This window comes from Xiphophorus couchianus, chromosome 9 (assembly GCF_001444195.1).
Source record: "Xiphophorus couchianus chromosome 9, X_couchianus-1.0, whole genome shotgun sequence".
Classification (NCBI taxonomy): Eukaryota; Metazoa; Chordata; class Actinopteri; order Cyprinodontiformes; family Poeciliidae; genus Xiphophorus; species Xiphophorus couchianus.
In genome coordinates, this window is record NC_040236.1 from 7050305 (window position 1) to 7074365 (window position 24061).

At 37.2% G+C, this 24061-nt stretch overlaps 1 protein-coding gene across 2 annotated transcripts; it reads left to right on the forward strand.

Moving 5' to 3' along the window:
• Nucleotides 1-519: 519 nt before the first annotated feature.
• Nucleotides 520-24039, forward strand: adcyap1r1b (adenylate cyclase activating polypeptide 1b (pituitary) receptor type I). Of its 2 annotated transcripts, none has more exons than XM_028027826.1 (14): nucleotides 520-842; nucleotides 10837-10970; nucleotides 13481-13577; nucleotides 14280-14393; nucleotides 14673-14776; nucleotides 14862-14959; nucleotides 16052-16184; nucleotides 16274-16427; nucleotides 16509-16569; nucleotides 16650-16719; nucleotides 17354-17445; nucleotides 17611-17740; nucleotides 18252-18293; nucleotides 19561-24039. In XM_028027826.1, exons 2-14 carry the CDS (start codon nucleotides 10914-10916, stop codon nucleotides 19930-19932), a joined length of 1524 nt encoding a protein of 507 aa, XP_027883627.1. In that variant the 5' UTR covers nucleotides 520-842; nucleotides 10837-10913; the 3' UTR covers nucleotides 19933-24039. The 2 variants fall into 2 exon arrangements, with proteins under 2 accessions (XP_027883627.1, XP_027883628.1); XM_028027827.1 differs by having other exon boundaries at nucleotides 521-842; nucleotides 19574-19899.
• The last annotated feature ends 22 nt before the right edge of the window (nucleotides 24040-24061 follow it).

Genomic DNA, 24061 nt, shown 5'->3' on the forward strand with positions numbered 1-24061 from the left:
ACTAAATTGAAATTTAAATTGAAGTGACAGTCATCAAAGCTGACATCTATCTGTCTGCAGTGAATCACTGTAATATATGAGTTTCATTTTGAATTGTCCCAAGGACAATAATGAACTTTTTCACTATATTTGACTTTATTGAGCTGGATCTGGCTGTGCTGTGTTGTGATCAGATAATGCAACAACCCTCTACATCAGGTCTTCTCCTTGCTTTGAATTTTCCCTTCTGGGCATCCGTAAAATAATTATGATGGCTGTCCATGGTCCCGGCGTCTGTTGTTTGGACTGCATGATCCTTCATGGTCACCCCAGGATCACACACACACACGCACGCAGACCGTTTGCTCCACTTTGTCGCGCATCCATATGGCCCTTTTATGTCAAATAGGGTGAAAAGTAAATGGCTGAACCCGCTCCGTTTGAGTCATACCGTCATCTCCCAGTATTGCTCTGTGTTTCACTTTGACCGCACATATGCGTGTCTGTGTGTGAGTTAGGGTGAAGGGAGGGGGAGAGGGAAGCTGAGAGCAGAAGACGGGGAGCTTAGTTGAAATGCGCAGCGCATTCTTGCGTGGAGGGCGAAGCGATCCGCGGGTCAGCGGCATCGCTCCAAATAATCACAGATCTGATTCTGCGTTTTAAAATCTGTGCTGGAGAAACAGACTAAAAAATAGTGCTGCATTGTTACTCGGCCTGCAACAAATATTTATATATATATATTTATTTCCCTCCGTAAGTTGTGTCGCCTTGAAGCACCGAGGAATCCTTCTCAGTCTCAGCCCGGAGAGGGTGGATTCGTCACCAGCGCGCAGGAGTTGCACTGGGAAGATGTGGAGAAAATGGTAAGCTACATCAGAAAATGATGAATTAGAGCTGCATCACATAAAGCTGAACACGGGAGTTCTGCGGGGTACGAGGTGGTGCATGTAAGGGATTGATGGAAATGGGTCTGGCTGGGATCTTGCGGCATGTGTCGGCTCATGCAGCTAAGGAGGTTTCCCATCAGTGGCTGGATACTGAGCGCAGTTTGCGCGGTAGAGCTCTGTACACGGGATCATACAGCAATTATGGAGGTGCAATTGGGTCAAGTTGGTTAGCCAATGCAACTAATAGCAGGATTGGAATTTAGACTCCATCAAAATTGTAGTGCAGTATTTATCCTTTTTATACAGGTATTATTACAGATCAAGATTCCTGCAGGAATTTTGTTCTAAATGACATTCACACATACATATCTGGTTATATCCATTGCATGAAACAAAGCTCTTTGCATATAGAGGCTGTTTGTGACCTTGCACTGCTTTCATTGAAATCCAGTTGCAGCTTTTTCTCTTTTTATGGATAACATATACATGAAATATCCTCCCTCTCTGCTGCTTCCTTCTGTCTGCTTTCTTTCGGTGCCTTAACGCCTCTAACTGTTTGGTTAAAAAGAGAAAGAGTGTGGGTGTATTCCAGTTTGCTTGTAATAGCCCACATCCATCTGGTTTGGTTACACAGTTAAAAAAAATTAAACATTGCTGAGCTATTTGTTTACATTACTGAGTGTTCAGCTGCAGCCTCATTCATAAAGAGTGATGAATGAGTTTCACGTCCACCCTGCATCCTTGTTCGGTGCCAAACAGGTGCTACATGTTCACCTATGTCCAAAATACGAACCCAAAACACGACAAACAGCAGGGATTCATTTGTGAGAAATGTCGAACAGATGACTTGTTTATCCCAAAAGCCAACACAGCGTGTGCAGTTCCTCTTTGTTTAAATATGTTGTTCACATCTGGGTCCAGAAACCACAGAGTCTTGTTTAGATTTTTGTTTTTCAAATTGTGGCAGAGAAATACATCCAAATGCATAACTTGGACACTGATGTTAAAATATTTGGAGAATAAGGACACAGCTGTGAATGAAAAAGGCTGACATTTAAATCATCCAATTAGCCTGGTGTTGGCCGGCTTTCAGAGCAAAAGAGAGACAGAAAATGAAGGAGTGTAGGACAGAACGATGCCGGACCCAGTATGTGAACAAACAGTGTCTCTGGCGATCAAGAAGAAGTGGATGCTGATGCAAACAGCTGCAAGAGATAAAGCATGAGCGTCTTTAAGAGGTATTGTTGCCTCTGGCTTGACAGAATACCTTTAATGTTGCAAGACTGAAAATAAATAGGGAACGTATTGATGAGTTTTGCACACATTTTCCCGGAAATCAATAGCAACACTGATGTAAAGTGAAAAACAAAAACGCAGGTGTCTCTCATTTTAAAGTGTACACATAAGGTTGCAGCTTTAGTGCTTACAGCTGCATATAATATTTTTGTTTTCCAGGAGGAAAAATGCTTTAATCTGAACTATTGCACTGGTTGATTTGGGCCATTGTTTTGCTGAAAGGTGAACCTTTGCTTCACCCTGAAGTCTTCTGCATTTCAACACTGATTGTCTTCTAGGATTGTATGTATTCAGATCCATCCATCTTCCAATTTATCTGGGTATTGTTCTTGTCTCTGCTCAAGAAAATCATTACCACAGTGCAACTCCACCATGTTTCACTGTGCAGTGTACCCTACATCACTCAACTGCAACGATTTCTTATAACTCTCTGTTACCAACTGCTTTGTCATTTCCACCTTCCTACAAAAATGAGATTCGTGCGAGGGTACAGTTGTCCAGTTCACAGATCAAACAAACTAATCTCTGCATCACCCCAGAATATCCATTGATTTCATGGATAACGTTCTGATTATTGCTTCTTTTACTCAAACTTTATGTTCATGCTGAAAGTCATGACTTTGTAGGTTTGTGGTTTTTCCATTCTTAATTTTTAAGGGATGGAACCTTGCTCTGTCAGATGTTTAAATCTTGGGACTTTGCTTTATGATCCTTCTATCTGCTGTGTTGTTTGGTCTTCATGATGCCGGTTGTCCACTTGTGTCCTCAAGCTAATACAGAAGAGCTGACATTAAATTACACGCAGACCCTGTTTCCTAATTAGATGACTTTTGAAAGCAATTGCTTGCACTTGATTTTATTTGGAGGTATCAGATTAAAAATGGCAGAATACATCTTTGAATAACTTTTCAGATTTTACTTAGGAAAAGAAAAATTTGAAACTCAAATCAATTGCTTTCCACTTCAGAATAATGCGTCATATTTTGGTTTGTTAAATAAACCATAATGAAATATATTGTCATCTGTGGTTGTAATGTAGCAAATTGTGAGAAAGTGAAATGGGTGTGAAAATGTTGCTCTGATTTTAAGGTCACCATTAAGTGGCTAACCAATCAAAGCAAGCGCTTTTACCATGATTTTTCTGAAAGTGATCCAACATTTGGCCCTAAAGCTGTGAAGATCAGGGGCCTTTTCCATGTACTCATGCTTGCTTGTTCTTATTATGAGATCATCTTTAACAGGTTGAAGAGACCCTCATTTTTATTTGTCATTATATCTCATTTTCTGAGATTTACTGTACATTAAATTTGATCGCTGTGGTAACCATTTAGACCCATCTGGCAAATGGGGAGATTATGAAGATACTTGCTTTTTGCAGCTGAAGCGTTTGAGTGTGGCCATGTAGAAAGAGATGACAGATATTTAGAGAAATTTACATTGATAAGCCTGAAAGAGAGTGGATTTTTAACTTGTGCTGCAGACTGGAACCTGGGACTATAAAGATGCTGCCAGTGTCAAGTATTATGGTGCAGCCATGCAGGCGACAAGTGTGTCTTACTGCCCAGTGTGCTGTGCGTAAAATCAGAAGTGTCTCTGGATAAAGACATTCTGGGAAGGAACTTTTAGTTATACTGTCCCTACGAATGCTGCTGGTTCTTTAATACCAATATGGATTTTTGCTTCTAATAAGAAATTATTTACCTCAGTGTTGGGTTTAAAACTTCAGCCTCCAAAAATTAAGATTTTTCCTTTAAACATTAACAAGTCTTTTTTTCAGTTGGCCAATCCTTCATTGTCTTTGATTAATTCAGAAAACTAAGTTGAAACTGTGAACATGTCCTGTCCAAATCTAACATAAACAAACATGTTTATGCTGGTGTCAAATTAGCTTTAACCTTATTTTTTTAAATGGAAGGCAACGTTTTATGTCTTCTCTTTGAGGAAATTGTGTGTAGAGCTGCATGATATATCAAAAACATTCCTCATAACAATATGAGTGTCTGCAAGATTGCAATCACAAAGGACTAATAAAAGCAAGATTTGGTTGGGTGTTATATTTTAAGTGTGAATTACTCATGCTCTCAACACAAATGTCCGTGGATGGTTTCTGACTGCCCTTGATACCTGCGCCTGGTGTGTATGTTTAATGAGCGAAATGCTAAGTTTTTACAGAGGGTGGTAGAGGCTTCGTATTACAGTACAACACAAGCTTCCCTTGGCAACGGATTTAATTCTTATCTTTCTTAAGCTTGTACAAATTTAAATGGAATTTAATCACCACAATGTGACTTCAAAACAATTTCAAGATATAAAATAAACCTTAAAAGTGTGCCTTTGACCTTGTCGATAGCAGCTTGATATAGTATTCCTCTTCTGTTTTCACTTTCCTGTCCAATCATTCCAAACAGAACAGAGTAATAATATGTGTGTATATAAGGGAGCAAAGGTCATAGACAGTACTCATACTAGAACACTTCTTTTGCATCCTCTGGGATTGGGGTTTGAAAACTGGAGCTAGTCAAAATCTGGGACAAAGCATCAGTTTATGGGACAAGGTAAAAAGTCTTTGCAGCCCAAAGAAAGAGAACACTTAGTGAATCACTCTAAGGATGTCCTGAATAAAATAAAAAAACAGCAATATTCTAAAATTCACATGCTCAAAGTTTGAAAAGTGGCCATTGAGAGCAAATTATTTAAACCACAAACTGTTAAAACACAACAATCTGTGGAGAGGTGATGCTTGGATGCTGAAACACTGCAACAGAAGGAAACTTGTTCTCCATCGGTCTCAGGAAGCCACATCTCTTTTATGTAATAATACAACCTAAATGCACACAACCACTGAGCCAAATTACTATAAAATTGGCCACAGAATGTGTTAATAGTTGAGGTAGCGTAGCTCCTTGTTTATTGGGAGTATCTCCTTTTGAGGAGAGCAAAGTGATTATATGAACTGTATATATATATATATATATATATATATATACAGTAAAGTTTGGACACAACTGTGTGGTCTGTACTCAGTTCAGGTATATATATATATATATATATATATATATATATATATATATATATATATATATATACAACCTAAATGCACACATTTAGGTTATAATGATTATGCATGTCTAATGTCCCAAATCTGCAATCAAAACTCATTCATATCAACTACATATAATCAGTTTGTTTCCGTGCGATGCCACAGACTCCTTACAATGTAGTGTATTCAACTCACTTGCCGCTGGATTAACCCTATGCATTCCACCTGCTCTTTTTCTAATATAAACTCCATTGTGCCATTTAGTCACTGCCAGAATGTTGAAAGCCATAGTGTGTGAAAGTACTGTACTGTATATCCAGTGGTCTTGCCTATTTTAATTCCTCATTTTCTGTCTATCCTTCGTTCACTGGATTTGACCTCTCCCCTTGCCTCTCTGGGCATATACTTCCTGGTTTTCCATTCTGATTTTGATCACTGACTCTCGCTTTTTTTCTGCTTCCTTTGTAATCATCCTAAAATCTGCATTTCTGATAACAACCCCTTCCTGTCCCCTAACCGAGCTCTGTGTTGCTAGATTAGATTTGTCAGTTTTGTGGATTTTATGTGTTGTGACGTCACTTGGCAAGCTGGCTTTCCCCAAAAGTTATTGTTGCCTCACTCAGATCTCCACAAGCTGGATCAGAGCACCAGCGTCATCCTTTTGAGCTACTAATTAGTGTTCCTCTGCCAGTTCTATACTCCCACCAAAATTGTTGCTTTTAATAAACTCCTTAAGCATTTCCTCTGGTGATTGTCATTTTGGGTCCTCAGAGTCAAGCAATTATAGAAAACAACTTTCCTTGTTTATTAATTAAATGAGTTTTAAGTTGCATGTATGTCTCCATTTGGGTGTATTTAATAAATATCCTGTTTGTAAACCTTAAATACTTTGGTCTAATGATGTCTTTCAACCTCAAGCCATAAAAACTAGTTTTAAAGCAAACAGTATCATACTTTGCCTCCATCTTTTCGCCAGCCATAACAAAAATTGTAACGCTTCCTTTTGTTTATTTTGGTTGTTGCCTCTGCCTCTGTTCACTGACAGTCTCTGTTTCACTGTTGCCCTTTCCCTAATTCTTAACAAGGTGCGATCTCCTATTGTAATAACTATTAATCACTAATGATGCTGAATGAAATCTAAATACAGAAGCTGAAATTTTACAAATTGAAAATTAACTTTATTCTGCATCCACGCTCCAGTACAACTGAATCAAATGAATGCTTATTGACCAGGCCTTTGCAGAACTTACTGACATGCCAAGGAAATTATTTCCTCTGTGTGTATGTATCTCTAATACATACACACACACCTACATGCCCGCCTATGCGCCCGCACGCACACACACACACACGCACACACACACACACACACACACACCCACACGCATCAAATAAACTGGATTGATGTACGAGTTGAACTTGTATTTGACCTGCACCTGCACCTACAGCTCACTCCTCTCATCATACAAGCTCCCAAACACAACAAAAAAACTACCTCAGACATAATAAAAACAAATTCAGTATAGAGGATATAAAGGTGCCCTAAATCAAAGTACTCCTACTTGATTCCTTGCTGAAGCCGTGAGTAGATGTTTCACCATCCAACAAGTCATATGGTGTACGTTCACACATACTGTCCGACACAAGATGTTGAACATCTTATATAATTTTGCAGGATGTTAAACATAAGATTTTGAACATCTTGATCTGCAAGATGAACATAAATCATGCAAAATTATTTAACATTCTGCAAAATTATTTTGCAGGATGCTAAACATAAGATTCTGAACATCTTATGTTGAAGATGTTCTTATGTTTATCTTCAACATTTCATGTTGAAGGATGTTGTATGATAGAAGTATTTTCTTTATCGACGTCCTGAACAGTATAAAAGAATAAAATGTTGACAAAAAAGTTACCAATTGTTGACTTTTTTCCCTTTCAGTATAGTTAATTCAGAAGTAATTACTTCACATTTATATGATTACAATAATGAACCTTTACTGTGTAAAAGAAAACTTATGACACTTGGTTTGTCGTAAAAAGAAAAGTGTAATACTGTTGATCGTTTTTTTTGTGTTGTGTAACAAAAAAATACATGATAAAAATGAATTAAATTGAGTAGAATTGATTAATAACAGATTGTTTCATTATACAAAATAGATTTTGGATTTAAAATTCAAGTAAGCTGCTTTACTTTGGGGCTTTTGTTAGGGAGGGTCATTTTTGAGCCGTAGGACAAGGGGAGTAAACAGAATGTTAAGATCGCATGATTAACTCCCACATCACTAGAGCCCAAAAAATATTTATCAAAAACAAAACAACTGGGATTTAGTCCAAAATTCTAAAATAAAATCAAGGAAGGACTCTGGAAAATCAACAAACAATGACAAATTACTGATGTAAAATATGTAAAATCCAAAAAGTCATTATGTGGTTGGGATCTTTTACTTATTTAACAAAATGTATTTAATTACTGGTTTGGTGTTTTGGGACACTGCCTGTTTACGTGTCTCCCAGGATGATGTGATATTATTTTAATGGATCCTTTATTTTTCTTTGCTTCAAAGTGTTTTCTCCTCAGACTTGTGATGGCCCAGTTCCCAAATGAATTGTGGGAAAGACGGAACCTAATGGGAGCGAGAAACCAGGCCAGTTTTCATATCCCTCCTCTGTCCATTCCTCTCGGCCCACAAATTAACCAAGTCATGTCTTGGTGTATTAATTCCTCTCATAATTCTTTGAGCTAAATTTAGCGACATGGACTTGAGTGACTTGCAGAGATATGCAGAGGGAATTAGACCGTCTGAAGCTGGATTAACACATTAGATGATAAATCCTGAAGCAGAGAGTCGATTTAGTTCTCTCAATGACAGATAAAGAGAAGAATTTCAGAGGATGAAGTCAGGGTGGCTTTCAAATCCTGACAAAACCGTGTCCCAAAGGGCAAAACTTCTCTCACTTAAAACCAAAGTGGGTTACACTGCTCTCCCCTTTCCATCTTCCTTGTCTATCCAACACTGCATTTCATCACAGAATTTTCAAAGCGTTTCTGCAGAGAGCGCTGCAGCAATACAGGTGATTGATCATCACTGTGTTTCCTGTTTATTCCTGAGGGAAATAACTCCTCTCCCTGAGAGGATTCATCACGGCTAAGGCATCCACTCACATTCTCAAACTTTTTTCTTCTCCTTTTTGGTGCTGCTTTCCTCACACACATAAGTGGAACCCAGTGTGAAACATGTGCTTGAAATTAATCTGGAAGATGGACTTGCCTGTTTGTGTGTTGTTTTAATCAAGTACTTTTTAAACAGAGTTTCAGACATTACACACACTCAGGCTGACTGAGTTGAACATGAAAGCTACTGAGACTCATTAAACCGCTGATTACAGCTCGGGAGAGGACGGTCGTGAGCAGCTGCTGAGCTCACAGTCACGGACAAAAAAAACCCAGAACTTCCCCCCAAAAAACAGGCCCACACATTCTGATTTCCGTTTTTGACCAACTTTAAACATAGTGTGTTGAGCTGCTTACACAGCTGTTTCCAACATGGTGTTGGTGTCTCTTTGAGTTTAAGTGAAGCATATTATATTCAAATTGGCCTTGGGCAGTAATATGGTAATTTGTATCTTGGAGTATGCAGGAACAGACAATATAATTTCAAAAATCGCCACTATAAACTCTTGAGTCCCTTTTTATGTTATGGCCTAGAAAAAGTTTGAAAAAGCACAGTGGGAACTAGGAGAAAACTGTTTTTTTTCTAATTTTCACAAATAAAAATCCAAAAAGTGCTTTTAGATCCTTCCATTAAAGTTCTGCCTATATGTCTAAGACCTTGCTCAAGAAAGGAAATCCTCCAGAATGATCCTGCCACTTCCATGTTTCACCATGTGAATTAGGTTTCCACCACACATGGATTATGCATGTAGGCCATTTTCAGGTTGTTGTTTCCTTGTAGGTTGTGGTTGCAGCAAACTTTAAACAATATTTCTCGTGAATTTCTTCTTACTACTCTACTCTGGCGGCCAAATTTGTAAAGTACATGATTGATAGCCGTTACTGTATATAAGTCAAAGTCTCCCAGCTGAGCTCTGGATCTCTGCAACTCTTCCAGACTTACAATCAGTCTCTTTGCTCCTCCTTTGATTAAGCTTCTCCTTGCCCAGCATGTCACAGCCATGCCTTGGTAGATTTGGAGTAGTGCTATGTGGTCACTTGTTCACATGGTGATTTTGACAATGAAACATTCAAAGGTTAACATACTGTTAGCTGATTTTTCTGGTGTTCTTTTTATTTGGTCTTCATAATTTTGTTTGTTTGCTAATGTCTCTAATAAAGATGTGAAGAATTTACAGAACATCTTTATTTGATATTGGTTAAATTATAACTTAAAACTTTTGGAATGAGAGCTTTTTTTTGGAAATACTTGAAAACTCAGTGTCTGCGATGCTACATGCAAATGTCATCATCTGTTTAAGTAAATCTTTATTGTATGTAATCTTGTTGCTTCATTTTGTAACGCTAGATAACTTCAGCAATTTGAGCTTAATGTTTTCTCTCCAAAATTTTTTTCTACATTTAATTTGAAATATCTGCTGTTGCTCCCGTAAAAGGGAACATAGTCAAATCCAAGAGAGTCTATTTCCAGTTGAGCAGAAGAAGAAGCAGGGGGAGGCTGCAGGTCCACGTGCTCAAGTTAAGATCCAAACTCAGCAGCTCTCCCAGTCGTTGCCATTGACAACGCTTGCTGCTGGCAGGGTTTGGTGGAGTAAGAATGCCAAGCTGCCATGATCTCCCTGCGGGACGAGGCCCGAGCGCCTGGTCCTTCTACTTGGCTTTGTTCAGCAAAACCCTGTTGGCTTGACTCATCATGTTTCATGCACCCAAGCCTATTAAACACTCACATTCACAAGCTTGTAATTGGACCATTTTCATCAGAAAGCATCAACTGCACAAAAAACAGAGTACAGTTTACATAACTGATTAATCCTATTGATAAACAATATGTCTGATATTTTTATGTACAAAATCAAAGCTTTACAGTGTTGTTTGGTAGCAAAACTATTTTAAATATGCATAAATGTCTTTGAAAGGCTTTACACTTTGTTTTCTTTGCTCTAAACCCATCCGTACCTTATATTAGGAGACGAGTCATGTTTTGTGAGAAGACTTTTAAAAAGAAAGAGTTAGAATGCATAGCATGAATAAAATACAACAATAATAGCCTTATTGCCCCACTATCTGGACATTCAGGTGGACCAGCAGCAAACTGAAAAAAAAAGAATAAGAACCTATGCAGTGAGGGCAATTTTACAACTCAAGAGAAATAACACTGTAGAGTTAGTAAAATCTTCATCTAAATAAATTTGCAACTGAGTAAGGATGTTTAAAAAATGTGTATATTTCTGCACAGAAAGCATCAACAGACAATCACTCATTTTTAGTATTCATTTTCTTGAAACAGATTCAGAGTTGAACTTAGTTTAATAGAGGTTTGTTCAAACGCAAAAACTCTGAACTGGATTTTTTATTCAGGTGTGCACTTTTAAAATACAGCTTGAAGGTTGTTGCAGTGCATAAGGGCCATGTGATGAGAAAGGACGTAACATCTTTCTTTCCCACTCTGGTTTCAGATCCCGAGGTGAACTGGCATCCCGCTGTGTGGCGTCTGTGCAGCTGCAGAAACTCTTGGAAACAACCGAAGAACAAAATGTTTGCTTTTAAAATCAACTTTCTAACCCTCGCCCTTCTTCTAATTTTGCCTTCGGTAAGTTCTACATTTTTGTGATTCATGCTTCAGTTGACAATATAAAATCATCAGGATCAGAAGCCAGCTTAAGATCTGAATCTAACTCGGATCCTGTTTGACAGTTCACAAATTACCAACGTAGTGGGATCAAAACAGGGCTTCACTCTGTTTATGTTCACAGCAGAACATAGAAAAAGCTTTTTCTGATTTGAACTTGTGTAATTCTTTTTAAACAATAAAATTAATTTAAAAATGAATTATTTGTTTTAACTTTTTTAAAAAAAAAAGTGGATTCAATATAGACCAAGAATTGGGTGGACAAGGTATGAAATGTTGTGAATTTTCTCTAATGAAATGGTTATGAATGGAAATGTGATCTTTCCTCTAGGCAATATGGCTAGATCCTATTTTTGAAACAGACTCATCTTTTATGCCCAGTCCATACATTTTCAATACAGAGGCTAATTTCATTAGCCTAAATTCTAGCCTGTTCAATTTATTGCAAAAAATGTTTTAATATTTATATTTGGGATCATTGTATTGCTCAAACCAATCCAACCCAACTGTGTACAAGTTTGAACCATCTGGTAAATAATTTGAGGTGTGTTTGAAATAATCCTGTTTGTTATTATTCCATTGTGTGAGGCAGCAGAACCACTGGTGCTAAGGCATTTATGCATCATGATGCTACCATCTCTGGACTGAAAGCCTCCCTGTGACTCCTACAGACATGGTCATTGTGGCCAAATGGTTCAAAATTGTTCTTGCCTAGCCACAAAATTCCTCTCTCGAAGAATGAAATGTCTACCTCCTCACAGGATTTGTTCATCACATGAACAAATCCCTACATGAATCCTCAAGCGTGAATGAAACAACACATTTCAGTCATGGTCAATTTGTTAATTTCAGAGCAAGGACTTCTTTTGTGGTCAGCACCTACTTAGTTTATGGTGATACAAACTAACTTCAGTGGATAGTAACATTGAGCATTAATACAGGGAATTAATGCTAATTCCCTGTATTCTAATGGGAGTTCTTGGGATGATGCAGACAGATGTTTGAATCATCAGTTTAAGTGTAAGAAAATAAAGTAAACCAACCGAGTCAGCTGCAGGTGTTGACATCATCTGAATAAATTCAGTAAACAAGGATCGATTTTCACACACTTAAAGTAACCATATGGAGTGTCTGCATCAATAATTCATTGATCAGCATGTGGCAGGAACAATGGATAAAGATCTTCTCTCATCATTTATTCAGTGTTTGTTCAGCGTTATTCTGGGCAGTTAACTGTTAAAAGTTCAACATTCCTGATCGGTCATGAAAATTTTCAATAATTGTGCTTCATTTGTGTATTATTATTATGGAAGGAAGATATTACAAGCCCTTTGTCTTCATTGGGATGAATCAGCTTCTAAATGTGTAGCTGGGGTTTCTTAGAGTTTCTCAACACTACATATACAGTAACTTCACTAAAAGACCTTGTTTAGATTTTGCTGTTGGAGGATTCAGTTTCAAGTGGACAGCTCTGAGCATGAGTCTTCACACCTGGCAGTAAAATAAGGCTAAATTTAAGTGAGCAGACATCATTTTACAGGTTTTTGTCCAAAAGATTTATTAATTACAGTTAATTACAGAAAATAATCTCTTCCCTTGAAGTTCTACACACTAATACCCCCTTATAAAAAAAAACATTTTGAGATTTTTGCAAATTTAATAAAAATAGAAGACTAAGTATTCACAACCTTTGCCAATGTCTCAACATGATTCACATAATTAATGTCTTTATTTATATACTTTTTATCTATGTAGAGGTTCTGTATTTTATGCTTCTCTTTTTTTCATATTAAGCTCATCATATTTACATTGTTTTTATTGTGTGCATTAATATGTCAGTGTGCTTGAGTCAATTTGCTGTTTTGTTCATAACCACGTTTGACTTGTTCAGCACTTTGGTGAAATTCAATTGTTTTTAAATTGCTCTATAAATAAGCTTTGACTTGACTTGATCTCTTTTTGCTGCTAAAACTCAATGTTTAAATGCTCTCCTGACACACCCTTTAGCTTTGATGTGACGTCTTCCTGCCCGGCGCCTGCACTGAGACACAAAATTCACATAAAAAGATCAATTAAATATCTCGTTGAGCCTGCCTCACTCCTGCCGTCACCACTCAGAGGAGCTGTAAAAATGGTGTACATGGACTTGACCTCCATCTCTGTGGTCGTATCTCAGAAATGTGACCTCCTTTATGATCTCTATCCCCTATTGTGCAGACGTCACTGCAGCAAACACCTCTTTCTGTCCGTGTCTGAGTGTTTTAGGAATAAGTTCTGGCCTGGACCAGTATGAGAAAAGTGCATGCCTGAAAGCCTTTGTTTTCACCAGACTAATGCTGTTATTCCAGGGTCAATTCGCATTGGGATGGCTGCCAGCCGCTGTGCAATGATTTGTTTAACTGTGCTTAAACAGTTCCCCGAGCGATGACCTCTCCTATTTGTGTGTGGGTTTTTATTATTTTATTTTCCAGGGTTCGAGGCAACAGGTCCCCTCTAACTGCGTCATCAAGAGGGAGCAGGAGAAATGTATGGAGATGATGGCTCTGGAAGATTCAGACTCAGAATTTGGTAGGTTTTTAATTCCTTACCGACATAGTAATTGTTCTTTTAACAGTTTTCAATGAGGAACTAATTAAAATAAAGTAACACTGAGATTAATAATTAGAACATCTTGAGGGTCGTCATACTAATGAGTAGTAGATAGTTCTACCAGCTGTGGTTAACTCTGACCTGCTTTGTCTGCAGGGAGATGATAAAAGGCTTCTCTGTGCTCCTCTGTGTGTTTAAATCTGCCTTATTAGCTGCATAAAAACAAAGAGAAATCATTTTTTTTCAGTCTGTCTCCAGTTTTTATAGAGATCTTGATGGTTTTGGGACTTTAAGGTTTTCTCATGATCACGATGAAAATTCAATCGGATTAGTGACTGATGGGCATCTCTGGCAGTAAACAAGTTGGATGAGGGGGAGATTACTGGTTAAACCAGTTGTTTTTGAATCTGGGACAAAATTAAACATCTTGGCACTTAAAGATGTGCCAAGATGTTTTAAGATACCAGTGATCCAGATAACGTATTTTAAAGCATTTCTGTTATTTAGTTTAGTAGAAAACATCTCTTATTTCATAAGGAAAAATATATGTGTGATTCTGCAATTTACTGAAGCCAACCAACTGAGCGCTGATCTTATAAAGTGATATTTTGATGTTTTTGTGAATGTGCAATGGCCTTTTAAAACTAAAACGAGGTGTTTGTGTTCACACTGCGTCCTCAGACTGTCCGTGGTTCTGGGACAATCTTACATGTTGGCAGCCGGCCAAGGTCGGAGAGGTGATCCAGATGAACTGTCCAGAACTCTTCTCTCAGTTCATGAGCGAGGAAGACTACGGTGAGTCCTATCATATTATTATATTTACTAGAAGCTCTATTTACACATTCTAGCATAAAAGCCTTTGTTTCAAGTATTTACATTTCAAAACATTATTCAAAACATTGAACAGGATCTGTTTCTTTGTAACATTTGGGTATGTTGTTTTATCTCCCTTTTGTTTGTTTATTTTTTCTATTTGGATGTAATGAGTTTTTTACTAATTAATTCAAAACTTTTCACATTTATGCATGATCAATTGATTTTCTGTATATACATTCTTTTTTTCTGTGCCAACAGAATTGGGGAAGGTGAGTCGTAACTGCACAGAGTTTGGCTGGTCAGAGCTCTTTCCTCATTATATCGAAGCCTGCCTGTATGAGGAAGGAAACAGCAGCCACCCTGTGAGTTTATCACCGGCTGTCAGGTTCAGATCTTCATATTGCAGCCTCTGTACGCAGTTCTTATTGTATTCATGTTTTTTTTCAGGATATGTATTATGTGTCAGTGAAGGCTCTGTACACAGTGGGCTACAGCACCTCTCTGGTGTCCCTCACCACAGCTATGGTCATCCTGTGCAGATTCAGGTGAGACTTTCAGAAGAAGGAAAAAATGTGTTATTGATGTGTTGCACATTTCTTACAGATAAAAACATAAAGTAATACTTAAATAGTTTAATGTGACTAAAGCTTAAAAAAATCTGATTGAAAGTCAGAAGAAATAAAGCTACTAAAAATCATTCATCTAATCAAAAGTCAAAAAGAAAGATAACAAGGACAATACTTGATACCTAGATGTGTTTTTGGTAATTGGAGAGATCCAGTAGGTGCTTGAAGATAGCAAGAATCACATTTTAAGGAGTCTAAGGTCAAATTTGATTCTGTGCTATCATCCGTGTTGGTGTGACTGCAGAGTGTTCAAGGCTCGGGGGGCGGGGCAGTTTCACAAACTGTCTGTATGGATGTTTAGGGTCTGAATCTGCCTGAGGGGAGTGTGATGAAGAGGTGGTTCGGTTATTCAGGGATGTGTGTGGTCCCGCAGGATTTTTGTGGCCCTTGTGAGGAAGCAGCTGCCCAGTGTGCTGAACGCTGCCCAGCAAAATGAAAATGCTGCCAAAATTCTGATTATAATGTTACAATTACTGCAAAACCAATGAGTGGAAGATTATCTGCCATTTAGATAAAAAGAAACATCATCTGGTATAGCAAACCAGTAGATATGCTAACATCCATTAAGATGAATGGATTCAGGTGATGAACAAGTTGTTGGAAACCAGTTTCCCAAATGTCAGTCATGCAAATGAGTTCATTAGCATTTTGGTTCAAAAAAATCATATATACAGTATATATATATTTCCACTTGATTATGTATCATTTTGTGTTGGTCTTTGATATAGAACTAAAATACACTATGGTTTTTGGTGGTAATGTGAAAAGGTTTGTATGCTATGAATACTTTATAGAAGGGAGCAAATTTTCAAAAGTCTAAAAATAAAATCACAACATTCTAAAACAGAGATCTGTTTATGTTTGTGAACTAAGTCCCAATATAAGCTTTTTCGGATCCATTGCATTTATGTTTCTTTTTACTACTAGTTGATAATGTTTATCAGCAGACCAAATAAATATTTGAATATGAGCATCTTCAGCATGCAAAGCTCCTCTTTGGTTTCCTCACAGGAAGCTGCACTGCACCAGGAACTTCATCCACATGAACCTTTTCGTGTCGTTCATCCTGAGAGCAATTTCTGTCTTCATCAAAGACAGTGTGCTTTACGCAGAGGAAGACAGTGACCACTGCTTCATACATACTGTAAGTTACATAAACACACACACACATTCACACACAGGTCTTTTCTTTCTCTTGGTGATTCTTAACTCTGCTTTCCATCGTACCTGAAGCTGGAGTGTCGAGCTGTGATGATATTCTTCCACTACTGTGTCCTCTCCAACTACTTCTGGCTCTTCATCGAGGGTCTGTACCTCTTCACTTTACTGGTGGAGACTTTCTTCCCTGAGAAGAGATACTTCTACTGGTACATTGTCATCGGCTGGGGTGAGATCTTTAAACCTAGTCTGAATGAGGTGGTCAAACATTTGGTGCATTGATTACATCAGTGTTTGTGATTTTCAACAGGAACGCCAACAGTGTGTGTGACCATCTGGGCGGTCCTGAGGCTGCACTATGATGACATAGGGTTGGTTCTAAATAATTGATGAAAGAAATGTTGTGCTGAGGTTTGTGTGTGCATGTTGTGAATATTTTTTGCTCTCTCAGGTGTTGGGACATGAATGACAACGCTGCCATCTGGTGGGTGATAAAGGGACCTGTTCTGGCTTCAATTATGGTGAGAAACAATGATAAAAACACTACATACATTGTCTCGATAATATATACCGTTTTACGGTTTCCACATTTTGCTCCATTACAGATTTCTTCCAAAGCCAGTTTTAGTACAACTTTTTTTAAATTAAAGGAGGTTTTCTTGTGTCTTTAAGGACTAACATCCACAAATGCCTGGATGGTGGTGGTGTGTATATGCAACATTCAAAATAGTGTTTAATCAGTTGAATTTATCCAAGTTGAGCAAAATCAAGTTGTTGAAGGTTTTCAAGGATGATTGGTGGAAAGCAGAAGCACCGGAGCTGTTTTGAGTGGAATAGGAATAGATGTGTACATATGATGTTTAAATGTTTACATGCTGTAAAAATTAACAAAAAAAATATTTCAAATGTCATGTTTGGTGGTTTTGTGTAAATGAAAGAAAATAAAACGTATTTGTTTTAGAATATCTAAAGTAAAAATCTGGTAAAAGGAAATGGGTTCAAGTTACTGGTGAAACTACTTTGATAAAATATTTTCTATTGTTGGATGCTTTACACAGTTAGGTCAAATAACTGTAAGGGAAATACTGTCACAGTTTTTCTATTACTGACACAGATTAGTGACATTTTCCTGTGTGTGTGTGTATGTGTTTGCAGATAAATTTTGTACTCTTCATTGGTATCATCGTCATCCTCGTTCAGAAGCTGCAGTCCCCAGACATCGGTGGGAATGAGTCCAGTATTTACCTGTGAGTAAATCTTATTTAACATTTTATGTCTGTATCAAAAACATTTAAGACTAATAACAAGTGAAGCTTTATCAGTACTTTGGCTACTATAAGTGTGCTTAGGTTTGCTATTAACATTTGTAATATAACAATGGCTAAATCACTCAAATATTGGCTGTGTTGCAGGAGACTGGCCCGTTCTACTCTGCTGCTGATCCCACTGTTTGGGATCCACTACACTGTGTTCGCTTTCTCCCCGGAAAACGTCAGCAAGAGGGAACGTCTTGTCTTTGAGCTCGGTCTGGGATCCTTTCAGGTGACTCCGTCCACTTCCTAAATAACCTGTTCAGCTTATTTACTCATAGAGCTTTTACATAGAGAAATGTGTGACTTGAACCTGTGTCAGACTGAATCTACAAATTTGGACTAATTTGATTGAAACATTTAAAAGCGTTTACCTTGGTTTCTCCCTACTGACAGAGAGAATAAATACACATTCACTTCTGAATAATTATTTAATGTCTGTTGGAATATACGGTTTTACAAATCCTAACCGTTTTTGCAGGTCAGTAAGGTGGCTTTCTAAATTAATCACACTATGTAACAATGGTACAATCTGGCATATTATAGGTTTGCATCTCCTTTTAGAATGAACTTACATTGTTCTGCATATTGCTAAGACATTTGTGTTGCAACTTTTATTGCAGTAGCTTAAAGTTTAATCGAAAAACTTACAAAAATCCAAATTTGATTTAATGGCTGAAACGCAGAGGCTTGTTTTGCAGCAGATGTGGTTCAATGTTCAGTTGTGTTTTATTTTCCTCCAGGGATTTGTGGTGGCTGTTCTCTACTGCTTCCTGAACGGAGAGGTAAGTCTCAACTTAAACATTTCAAATCATCTCATTCAAGAAAGTGTATCAATGCAAGATTCAAGAAACAATTTGCTCCGTATTCCAGATATTTAACTTACAAAACCTAAATTGACTGGTTACGTTTTTTTAAATGATTTTACTCCTTGAATTTATTTTTACTTAATAATTTATTGTTAAAAAATATCCTTTTCAATGTTGTTATTGCTCTAAAATCTGTAATAAACAGCTCACCATTAGACAGAAAGAATGACCTCACGATGCTAACGCAAAAACGTTTTAGAGGTATTTCATTTGCAGTTACATAACAAAAATGAAAAGAAAATCTAAGCTAAGTTTGTAGCATTAATTGATATGTTAATAATAACAAGAATAATTTTTCAAATTTACCCATAATATTAAATTGGTGTTTTTTTTTTTACATGTGTGTGTAAAAACAAAAAGGCGATCGAAATGAAATAAAAAAACATTGTGAATTAAAAAAAATTGATGAGTAATAATACTTGTAACACAGAAGTATGGTGGATAAGAAAATATTTTTTTGAAAGAAAATAGATAATGATGGAGAGAAAGAATACAATACAGAGAAATTGATATCTAAAATGTAGAAAATACAATAAAAATAGAAAAAAGAATAAAAACCTTTAAATAAACAACATAAAATAATAAAAAATAAAATATCTCAGTTGATTAATTAAAAGTTGTATATGAAATAAAAATAACAAAAAATAGTCAAACTTTTAACAGTAAAAAGTTTGACTTTTAAAGTCATATATTGTAATTGAAATACTAAGTAATGTCATATTTTCTAGATCAAAATTCACTCAAAGCGAGCAAAGTTTTGTTTTCTCGATGCAGTTTTTAAATGTCTGTATTTATTCTTGATTCCTTATTTTCTATTAGTCAGTTTTTTGTTAATAAACAATTGCAATAATTGATTACGTGCTTTTTCATAGTTAAGTTTTTAAAATGTAAATTTTTTTAATGTAGCATACTGTACCTGACGACTCATTAAGAAAATGTTAAGAAAAATATCTTTTAAATGTATTTTATCTCCTAATCTTTTGGTAGAAATTATATGCTTTATTCAATGTTTTCCTTTAGTTTTTATGCTTTTTAGCTTATCCTTTTGACATGCAGATCCTTTTGGAGCTTTTTTTCCAGCTGATTTTGATTCAGCACAGATTACTTTAGGTCAGTTGTAGAGAGTGAAGGGCAGCGAGCTCGTCTCTAACCAGCGCGGTCCATTAATAATGACCTTGTGAAGTATATCCCTCAAGGTGCAATCGGAGATCAAGAGGAAATGGCGCAGCTGGACGGTGAACAGGTACTTTGCTGTGGACCTGAAGCACCGGCATCCTTCGCTGGCGAGCAGTGGGGTGAACGGGGGGACGCAGCTGTCCATCCTCAGCAAGAGCAGCTCGCAGATCCGAATGTCCAGCCTGCAGGCCGAGACCCCGGCCACCTGAGTGGCCCCTGTGGGGATGTCTCTACCGGACCTGCCGCCGCCGCCGACCCCAACCCACCCACCATCGTCCCAATGACCAACCTCACCGACCCGTTCTTCAACACAGATCCTGATGAATCCACCATGGAGACACAGCTGAACTCCAGCAACCCCAAACAGCCTCTTGTGTGAACCTGAATGTGCCAAATAAGGACTCACTGCACTCTGCTGTTTCCTGGCTGAAACCTTAAGAAGTATCGTCATCTGTCTCTACGTGTTGTGATAGTTTTAAAAGTTGTCTGGTGCTGCTGAGCAACGTGACGGGACCAGTCCGTTAATTAGGGACGTCCTCAAACTGTTGATTCCAGTCCGTCCAAATGTTCCTCAGCATTCCTGTTTAGCTCGTAGCTGCAAAATGACACTAATCACAGAGCTGTAAATACATTAGAAGACTTTTCATTTAACATTGGGTTTTATTTACTCTGAAAAAAAAACTTGTGTGACAGCTTCAGTGGCTTTGCAGGAGCTGTTGTTGTGACTGTCAGCATATCTTGTACATTCTGAATCGGATTAATCCTGTCGCAAAGATGACTGAAACGTTAGTGGAGAGTAAAAACAATAATCTGTGTTGCATCAAGTGAAATGTAACTGTGGCTTACAGAGCTTACTCCAAATTCCACGCCGACATTCAGGATAAATCTGCCTGTCTTGCACCGATTTCCAACACTGGTGTCTATAAAACTGCGAGACTAAGTTCATGTAGTGACCTTTTAAAGGACAAAGAACCAGAGAGTACCTGCTGGTGTTTGTGTCTGGTTTTACCTACAACATAATTATTTAGACAAACATCTGCAGGCAATATGATATAAAGTGACTATAAATGATTTATTAATATTATTCCTTACTGTCAAGCTGTGACTGCTCTATAGCGAACATTTGTGATGAATCCAAGCAGACAGAAGAATGTCAGGAAGAAAAATAGCCAGTGGTTTTCGGAAAGGAATGTTTTCTACCGTTATGTGAAAAGCCAAAACAGACGCAGGGTTTTGATTCTGATTTTAATGTTTGAGACACGCTGAGGTTTGTTTAATACGACCACAAACACCTCTTTTCAAAACTTCAGCGCTGCTCAGAGGACAGCCACCAGTACAAAAAATGTCAATGAATCATTGTGAGTTCATACACTTGCATGAAGTTGAAGTAACTGTTGTTATGCAGTTGTTTTTGTCTTTCTCTCTCTCTCTTTTCTGAGAAGTCAGTGCTTTAACTGGATGCAAGGTTTATTTTAGTGTTGAATGGGCTGCTGTGGAGACAGAGCATTGTAATATTAATTATTCTGTTACATCTACTGTCTCTTTAGCAGAGATAATGTAAAGGTCTTCAATGAAAGGTCTACATCCTCAGAAACCTCAATCACTTTCCAGTTTCTGTTTTTGAGGTATTTGGTGTCTTGTTGCTTGAGAACCCAAGAGGAAGGATTATATAAAGTATGGTTTTAAAAAACAGTACACCCTGTTTTAACTGTTTACATATCACAATGATAAAATGATCAGGCTTTTACCAGGTTGTAAAATAATGTAGATCTACCTTCAAGTGTCAGAAAAGCATAACCAAGTCCACACAGTCAATACTTAGGAAATGAAGATGAAGCAAAAATGAAGATGTTGTGTATGAAAACCTAAATACATCACATACTGTAAATCAGCTACTTGTGGGACAGATTTTAGTAGCAGAAGCTCTAAATAGTCATTTTCTTGTTCGACTGGATCAGCCTTTCACACAGTTCAGATTTTTTTTGCCACTCTTCTTTCCAACCATTTTTAAATCCATCAACATTTGCAGATATTTCTTTTTTCACAGACTTTCAATCAGATTGATGTCTAGACTTTGACTAGGACATTAAACACCTTCATTTTTTTTTTGCTTTTCCAGTCATTGTAGATTGGCTGCTGTGTTTATCATCATCCTTTAAAACTTCATACCTAACACTACCGTACGTGACAGTTCATCTGCTGCTTTGCAAAACTAAATTGACCTGCCATGTTTTTTCCTTGAACTCTCTTCACACAAGCCACATCTATTCCGTCCTTTAATCTGATTACTTTGTAAATGACCCTATCAGTCTTTTCCAGATGGATGGACCACAACAAATGTTTCTCCAAGGTTATTGCTGATGACTTTTCATCTGTTAAATGTTCACCAGCAAACTGAAAAGATCCTACTTTCAAAGAGGTGGCCACACTTGTTTATTTGATCAGATCCTTTAATAGCAGAACCTGGCTTCTACATTCCACCTTATGTCATAGTCAAACTGAAAGAGTCTACTTGATTTTTCCATCTTTGAGAAATAACTATAAGGTAAATATGTTGTGTTCTGGACACCTGATGTTAGATCAAAAATACTTTTTACTACCTGGTTAAAAAAACTTCATGTTTATTGTTGCCTGACACATAAAACCCTCGAAAATGAAAGAGGGTGTACTTTAATTTTACAGTGATGCCAGAAGAAGATTTTTATGTTAATGCGTTGTAATCCTGTCATTCCAAATATGACTTATTTGATTACTCGCTGAGTTTTTGCTTTGGAGAGGTTATTTTTGCAGATGTGTCCTTCTGTCCACTGAATCTCAACGCTCCACACTGCTTTGTGTCTCCAGAAGTGCCTTCAAGCACAAAACCAGTATTCTGACTTCTGTTTAATAGTTAGCTTTTAAAAACAAAAATGCAAAGTAAAACAAGGGGTTAATGCACAGTTTTTCCTTGCTTGTAGAAAAAATCTTGTACTTAAAACATGGAAGCCCTGAGAGTACTTTAATCATTTTCAAGGACGAGTTAAAAATATGACTATTTAATTGTTTTCACTAAAACAGTGTTTTGTCTTACAATTACACAAGCACACTGTTCCCTACATCATATGTACACATTTCAGTGAAGTTTTATGCTTTTCAGGAGCTGTAATGGACTGCAGATATTTTTAAAAATATGTAGATTGTGACATTTTCATTAAATACTGATTATTTATTTATGCCAGATAATGACATTATTGTATCGTTTTATGTATTCATTATACATAATTTGGTTCATTTTCAGACTAAACGGCATTTTCCTTTGGAGCCTAAAAATGACAAAATGGACCAAAATTGATGTATTTAAGCTTCATCACATCTCTTAACCATTCCTTCTTACACAGAAATGACTATTCCAGACATTCAACTTTGAGCACTTATCAGTGTAACTCCCACACGCGTCTCACTCATGCACTGAGGGAAGGGCTGATCAGAAACTGTACCGTCCTGCTGTGCTGTGCGTTCACCCTGAGCTGCAGTAATAGCAGCGCAGATCCAGCTGCAGCCATAAGAGGGCCCTGTTCAATCTGGGGAAAGGGCTGGACAATCACACATCATCTCTGCTGTGGCTCATCCATCACAAACATTCAAGACAATCTCAACTGCTTTATTTCTTTTGGTTGTTGAATAAAGGAGTTGGAGCCTTATATTGCCAGTACTATGTTGATGTCAGACAAAGGAGTTGCTATTATTATACTGCATCTATTATTTGAACTTGTTCTGAAGTATGAAGTAGTTAGGTGAAGTCTTCTGTAGCCAACAGTTGTGACTTAAACTGCAGTTTAAATGTGCAAAACAGAAACAAGCTGCAAATGTTGTACTTTGTAAATGTAAATGGAGTTTTATGTGAATAGCTGCCATCTAAAGATTTTATGCTGATTGTTCTCATGTTTTTAATACTTTCTTAAATAGGGATTGTGTTATTAAATAAAGCCTCACGTAATTCCCCTGTACTCAGAAAGGCCGATGCATGCATTTTTGTGAGACAAGGTTATAAGAGAGGATATTCTCTTGAGCTGAAACTACTGTAATGACTGCATGAGGCAGCAAATAAGCTAAAAGGTGTGTTTTGCGGGGGTTAACTGTGAACTGTTTTGTGGATCTTAGTTCTCACTCTCTAAAAAGCTTTTCCTTTGAATGTTAACAGACATGAGGGAAAGTACAGTGCCATAAAAGCTGCAAGACTTTTCGTTTTTACTGTGAAGCATGGCCAGATTTTTTATTTTTTTATAGTTGTTTTAAAATATGCCTAACTATATTGATTGAATCTGCTGAAATGATGACATTGGGCTCAGCATTTTGTTTCTAGGTTGCTGAATGTATAATGTGAGCTTATTTTAATTGCTCCTTTTCAATTGTTTTCATTGTATCATCTTTTTTTGTGAATATCAAGTGTTTTCGTATATTATGAAAAAAAAAGTGTATAAAAATAAATGTTTAACTTGTTGGCTCACTTGTTGGCACAAATTTTTCAT

Bases quoted from the DNA above. Each gene is read 5' to 3' on its own strand.
- adcyap1r1b (XM_028027826.1), top strand. From the start codon at position 10,914: ATGTTTGCTTTTAAAATCAACTTTCTAACCCTCGCCCTTCTTCTAATT. The intron at 13,578-14,279 runs GTAGGTTTTTAA...CTGCGTCCTCAG, and splicing joins AGATTCAGACTCAGAATTTG to ACTGTCCGTGGTTCTGGGAC. The intron at 16,570-16,649 runs GTTGGTTCTAAA...TTGCTCTCTCAG, and splicing joins CTGCACTATGATGACATAGG to GTGTTGGGACATGAATGACA.